Source organism: Tachysurus fulvidraco, chromosome 2, assembly GCF_022655615.1.
Source record: "Tachysurus fulvidraco isolate hzauxx_2018 chromosome 2, HZAU_PFXX_2.0, whole genome shotgun sequence".
Lineage (NCBI taxonomy): Eukaryota > Metazoa > Chordata > Actinopteri > Siluriformes > Bagridae > Tachysurus > Tachysurus fulvidraco.
Window position 1 is genome coordinate 316,463 of NC_062519.1, and position 5,512 is coordinate 321,974.

Here is a 5,512-nt window from a genome sequence, read left to right on the forward strand (position 1 = left end):
TTCTTCAGAAATGTTGAGAAGATGATTTAACACAGAGCGGTCATGGAAACGGTGAAAGGGAAATGAGGGTAGAGCTGACACAATGTGGGGGATGTGCTTAGATTACTGAACAGAAGGTTGTGAGTTTGAACCCTCTAAGCTACCACTGCTGGGCCCCTGAGCAAGGCCCTTAACCATCAATTATATAAAATGTGATTAAGTGTAAGTGTCTCTGGATAAAGGCGTCTGCCGAATGCTGCAAATGTGATGATGTTGTGGTGCTGGTTGGTGTTGGTGTTACTGATCTGTAGCTCCTGCTGTCCTCCTGGCACGTTTTCTCGGTGAAGCTCTCGGAGACGCTTTATCTAAAGGAAGAACGAGGACAAAACCAGTTTATTACAAACCTTAGTGTTAATGAATGTGGTGGGTTTTTTACAGTAAGTATAAAATAAGGCTGATAAATATACAGCTGTCCATCAAGCACATGCTCACTGGAATATTAAGCCACGCCCATTATGTTTAAGACAAACAGCTTATTAGGACAGGAATGAATCTCACTCATGATGTTAAGCGTTTCCTGTGGAATCCAGCTGATGTCCACATTGTTCATCCCTCCGGTGCCTGTTTCAACCTTCACCGGAATTCTTTTCCTCTGAAATAAAAAGGTCAAAGGTCATGAATTATGAATATAGAATAGCTATAGGGTGGTCATAATTACCTATAATTACTCTGATGTTTCAGTTATAATGAAGTGACATGAACTCACCGTGCGGGACTCAAGCACCTGATACGTGCCAAAGAGCATTAGAGAGATCAAACCACCAAGGAAGATGTACATGAACATCCTGTAAATAACAACAATGTGTTTATGAACTCTCACAGAATGATATTACAATGTAATAACACTTTACACTCATCCATGTGCACAGTGTAGAAATATGTACACTGAATCACCTACACTGAGTCATTTACACTGAGTCATTTACACTGAGTCATTTACACTGAATCACCTACACCGAGTCATTTCTCATTTACAGTTATACATTTACACTAAATCACTTACACAGAATCATTTTCTCTGAATCATTTACACTGAATCACATGAATCATATACACAGAATCACTTACAGTTTGCACTAATTTAATAACATTAATGTAAACACAGCTTTGTCCTTACGTCTCTCCGTCCAGGCCCTCGTCCTGTTCCGTGATCGTCACCGTCTGGTTAAAAATGGCACTCTGGAAAGTATTTCCCTTCAAGAGACAAAAAAATTCGTCTGAATTAAAATCAAATCTCTTTCAGAGAAACATCACAGTAATAAATCATATTAATATCAGTATTCATTCACTGCTACTAAGATATTAAAATACTTATAATAATTATATAATCACTAATTCTCTGATTAAAGTGTTATATAAAGTGACGTGATGAACCTCAGAGTCGTGGTAGTTCAGCAGGACCACCAGACCGAACGGACGACCGGCCATCGGCTGAGCGGGAATGAACGAGTACTCAAACGATGCCTGTCTCTCCGGCTGCACCACGGCATCCAACTGCAGAGCTGTAAACTACACACACACACACACACACACACACACACACACACACACACACACACACACACACACAATCACATCATATACAACATTCTGAAGAAAAAATAATCTGCTGTGATTATAATGGTAATAAACCTAAACAGATATTATTATTATTATTATTATTATTATTATTATTATTATTATTATTATCATCAGTTGAGACTCACGTTCTGGATGTAGAACTGATAATCCTGTGGGTAACGAAACGATGCTTCAAGAGAGCGAACAGTAAAATCCTGAGTGCCTTTATTACTGAAACCAACCAGAAACTTCACGATCTCATTGGCTGGAAACTCTACAACACACAAACACAAGTACACACATTAGAGGGAAGTGTTCCACAGTCAGTAAGTGCTATAACCTAGAGAATATGTGTGACATAACACACACGTCTGTTTCTGACCTTCTCCTGTGACAAAGATGATGGTGGTGTCTGCGTCAGGGTGAGACGTCACGTCTGCTGGCTGAGAATCTTCATCTAAATCATCGGCATCATCTACATCCTACAGAGAGGAATAAATGTCACTTAAACACCACGGTGTGTCACTTAAACACCTCGGTGTGTCACTTAAACACCTCGGTGTGTCACTTAAACACCACGGCGTGTCACTTAAACACCTCGGCGTGTCACTTAAACACCTCGGTGTGTCACTTAAACACCTCGGTGTGTCACTTAAACACCTCGGTGTGTCACTTAAACACCACAGTGTGTCACTTAAACACCTCGGCGTGTCACTTAAACACCTCGGCGTGTCACTTAAACACCTCGGTGTGTCACTTAAACACCTCGGCGTGTCACTTAAACACCTCGGCGTGTCACTTAAACACCTCGGCGTGTCACTTAAACACCTCGGCGTGTCACTTAAACACCTCGGCGTGTCACTTAAACACCTCGGCGTGTCACTTAAACACCTCGGCGTGTCACTTAAACACCTCGGCGTGTCACTTAAACACCTCGGCGTGTCACTTAAACACCACGGCGTGTCACTTAAACACCACGGCGTGTCACTTAAACACCTCGGTGTGTCACTTAAACACATCGGCGTGTCACTTAAACACCTCGGCGTGTCACTTAAACACATCGGCGTGTCACTTAAACACCACAGTGTGTCACTTAAACACCTCGGCGTGTCACTTAAACACATCGGCGTGTCACTTAAACACCTCGGCGTGTCACTTAAACACCTCGGCGTGTCACTTAAACACCTCGGCGTGTCACTTAAACACCTCGGCGTGTCACTTAAACACCACAGTGTGTCACTTAAACACCTCGGCGTGTCACTTAAACACCTCGGCGTGTCACTTAAACACCACAGTGTGTCACTTAAACACCTCGGCGTGTCACTTAAACACCTCGGCGTGTCACTTAAACACCACAGTGTGTCACTTAAACACCTCGGCGTGTCACTTAAACACCTCGGTGTGTCACTTAAACACCTCAGTGTGTCACTTAAACACCTCGGCGTGTCACTTAAACACCTCGGCGTGTCACTTAAACACCTCGGCGTGTCACTTAAACACCTCGGCGTGTCACTTAAACACCTCGGTGTGTCACTTAAACACCTCAGTTAAACCACGAGGCTAATGTAGCTAACACATAATGGAAGTCAATAGCTTCCAGTTTAGCCTCATGTGATCTACATCACATTAACACCATTCTCACCCTGTCTCCTGTCTGAGGTTCTTCCACCAGAACTTCCTCGTCCTCTTCATCTTCCTCCTCTTCCTCCACTGCTCCATCTGATGCTTCATCTATCACTTCATCTTCAGGTTCTGCATAAACTCCACCTTCAAAATATAAATTTTATTTTCCTGTGAGTTTTTTGCTCCTTCATTGAATTCAACTAAATTTCGTCTTTTAATGTGACCTCCTCTGTGTGATTTATTTACTGACTGGATTACAGTGGATATGAGTGTAGCAGAGAGGAGACGTGAGGAGACGTGAGGAGGCGTGAGATATGAGGAGGCGTGAGGAGACGTGAAGAGGCGTGAGGAGACGTGAGGAGACGTGAAGAGGCGTGAGGAGACGTGAAGAGGCGTGAGGAGACATGAGACGTGAGGAGATGTGAGGATACATGAAGCGTGAGGAGACGTGAGGAGATGTGAGATGTGAGGAGATGTGAGGAGGCGTGAGGAGATGTGAGATGTGAGGAGATGTGAGACGTGAGGAGATGTGAGGCGTGAGGAGACGTGAGGAGATGTGAGATGTGAGGAGATGTGAGGCGTGAGGAGATGTGAGGCGTGAGGAGATGTGAGACGTGAGGAGATGTGAGGAGATGTGAGATGTGAGGAGATGTGAGGCGTGAGGAGATGTGAGGCGTGAGGAGATGTGAGACGTGAGGAGATGTGAGGCGTGAGGAGACGTGAGGAGATGTGAGGCGTGAGGAGACGTGAGGAGATGTGAGATGTGAGGAGATGTGAGGCGTGAGGAGACGTGAGGCGTGAGGAGACGTGAGGAGATGTGAGATGTGAGGAGATGTGAGGCGTGAGGAGATGTGAGGCGTGAGGAGATGTGAGGCGTGAGGAGATGTGAGGCGTGAGGAGATGTGAGGCGTGAGGAGATGTGAGGCGTGAGGAGATGTGAGATGTGAGGAGATGTGAGGAGACGTGAGGAGGCGTGAGGAGATGTGAGACGTGAGGAGATGTGAGGCGTGAGGAGATGTGAGGCGTGAGGAGATGTGAGATGTGAGGAGATGTGAGGAGACGTGAGGAGGCGTGAGGAGATGTGAGGCGTGAGGAGATGTGAGACGTGAGGAGATGTGAGACGTGAGGAGATGTGAGACGTGAGGAGACACGAGTCTTATTGTGCAGTTTGTCGGTCTGTAAACAGTGTGTATCTGGAAATCATATTTGTTCTAAATAATCAGAATTTTAATACTGGGCTTAATAATTATATTTATATTTTAGCTGCTGTTGTATTTCCACCTGAGAGGAAAAAAGTTCTTCACAAGTTCTTCATGACAGTTAAAGGTTCCTCCAGAGCACATGTCTAAAATATCATCATGCTTGAGACTAGTTTGTGTGTGTGTGTGTGTGTGTGTGTGTGTGTGTGTGTGTGTGTGTACACGTGCGCGCGCGCGGGCGTGTGTGTGTGTGTGCGTGCGTGTACATGTGTGTGCGCGCGTGTGCGTGTACACGTGTGTGTGCGCGTGTTTAGGACACGTCATCTCGCTTTACTGCCTTTACACACATTATTGCACCGCGGGCAGAAAGAAGTTGAGAGTTTTCCAACTTTACTATAGAGAAGTTCATTTATTGTCGAGTGTCATGAATGTGACGTCACAGGTACAGAAGAAGCGCGTGCTGTAACGGACTGAGAGAGAAAACAAACAAACAAACAAACAAACAAACAAACCGAGTCACTGAGATTTGACTCTTTATATTAACATCATAAAAGCTTCATATTCTGTATGAGTAAAGTTCACGCGCCGGGTTGTGTGTGTGTGTGTGTGTGTGTGTGTGTGTGTGTGTGTGTGTGTGTGTGTGTGTGTGTGTGTGTGTGTGTGTGTGTGTGTGGTGACGGACAGAGAAATGAATGGAGCAGAGCTGGAGTTTAATGCCACGTCACACACTGTATGTGTGTGTGTGTGTGTGTGTGTGTGTGTGTGTGTGTGTGTGTGTGTGTGTGTGTGTGTAAGCAGGATAATAAAGTGTGTAATAAAACTCACCTCCGGAGAGCAGAGTGGCCGGAAACAGCAGCAGAATCACAAACAGCGACTTTAATCCAAAGACCATCATGTTTCCTGCAGGAGTGAAGAGAGGAAGAAGAAAAGAGAAGTGACTGTAACTACTGACCGGGGAGGGGCGGGGCATGAACAGGGAGGGGCGGGGTTTATACTCTGAAACGCCCAATGAGAGTAATGCGCTCTTTTCTGTTTCATATCCATTTACATGTACAGCATGTGACAGACCCCTTATCCAGAGCGACGTACAT

The 5,512-nt window shown here is 45.1% G+C and overlaps 1 protein-coding gene across 1 annotated transcript in view; it reads right to left on the reverse strand.

Annotated features, from left to right (window-relative positions):
* Nucleotides 1-5,386, reverse strand: part of LOC113643899 (translocon-associated protein subunit alpha-like) — a 5,998-nt gene extending 612 nt beyond the window's left edge. Inside the window, exons 1-9 of the mRNA XM_027148356.2 lie at nt 5,247-5,386; nt 3,242-3,366; nt 1,982-2,081; nt 1,746-1,873; nt 1,414-1,548; nt 1,157-1,233; nt 746-824; nt 538-631; nt 1-344 (exon numbers count right to left, since the gene is read on the reverse strand). The exon at nt 1-344 is cut by the window's left edge and continues 612 nt beyond it. Coding sequence (XP_027004157.1) covers nt 277-344; nt 538-631; nt 746-824; nt 1,157-1,233; nt 1,414-1,548; nt 1,746-1,873; nt 1,982-2,081; nt 3,242-3,366; nt 5,247-5,316 — 876 coding nt within the window. The 5' untranslated portion in view covers nt 5,317-5,386 and the 3' untranslated portion in view covers nt 1-276. The remainder of the gene's footprint in view (nt 345-537; nt 632-745; nt 825-1,156; nt 1,234-1,413; nt 1,549-1,745; nt 1,874-1,981; nt 2,082-3,241; nt 3,367-5,246) is intronic.
* Nucleotides 5,387-5,512: the final 126 nt, after the last annotated feature.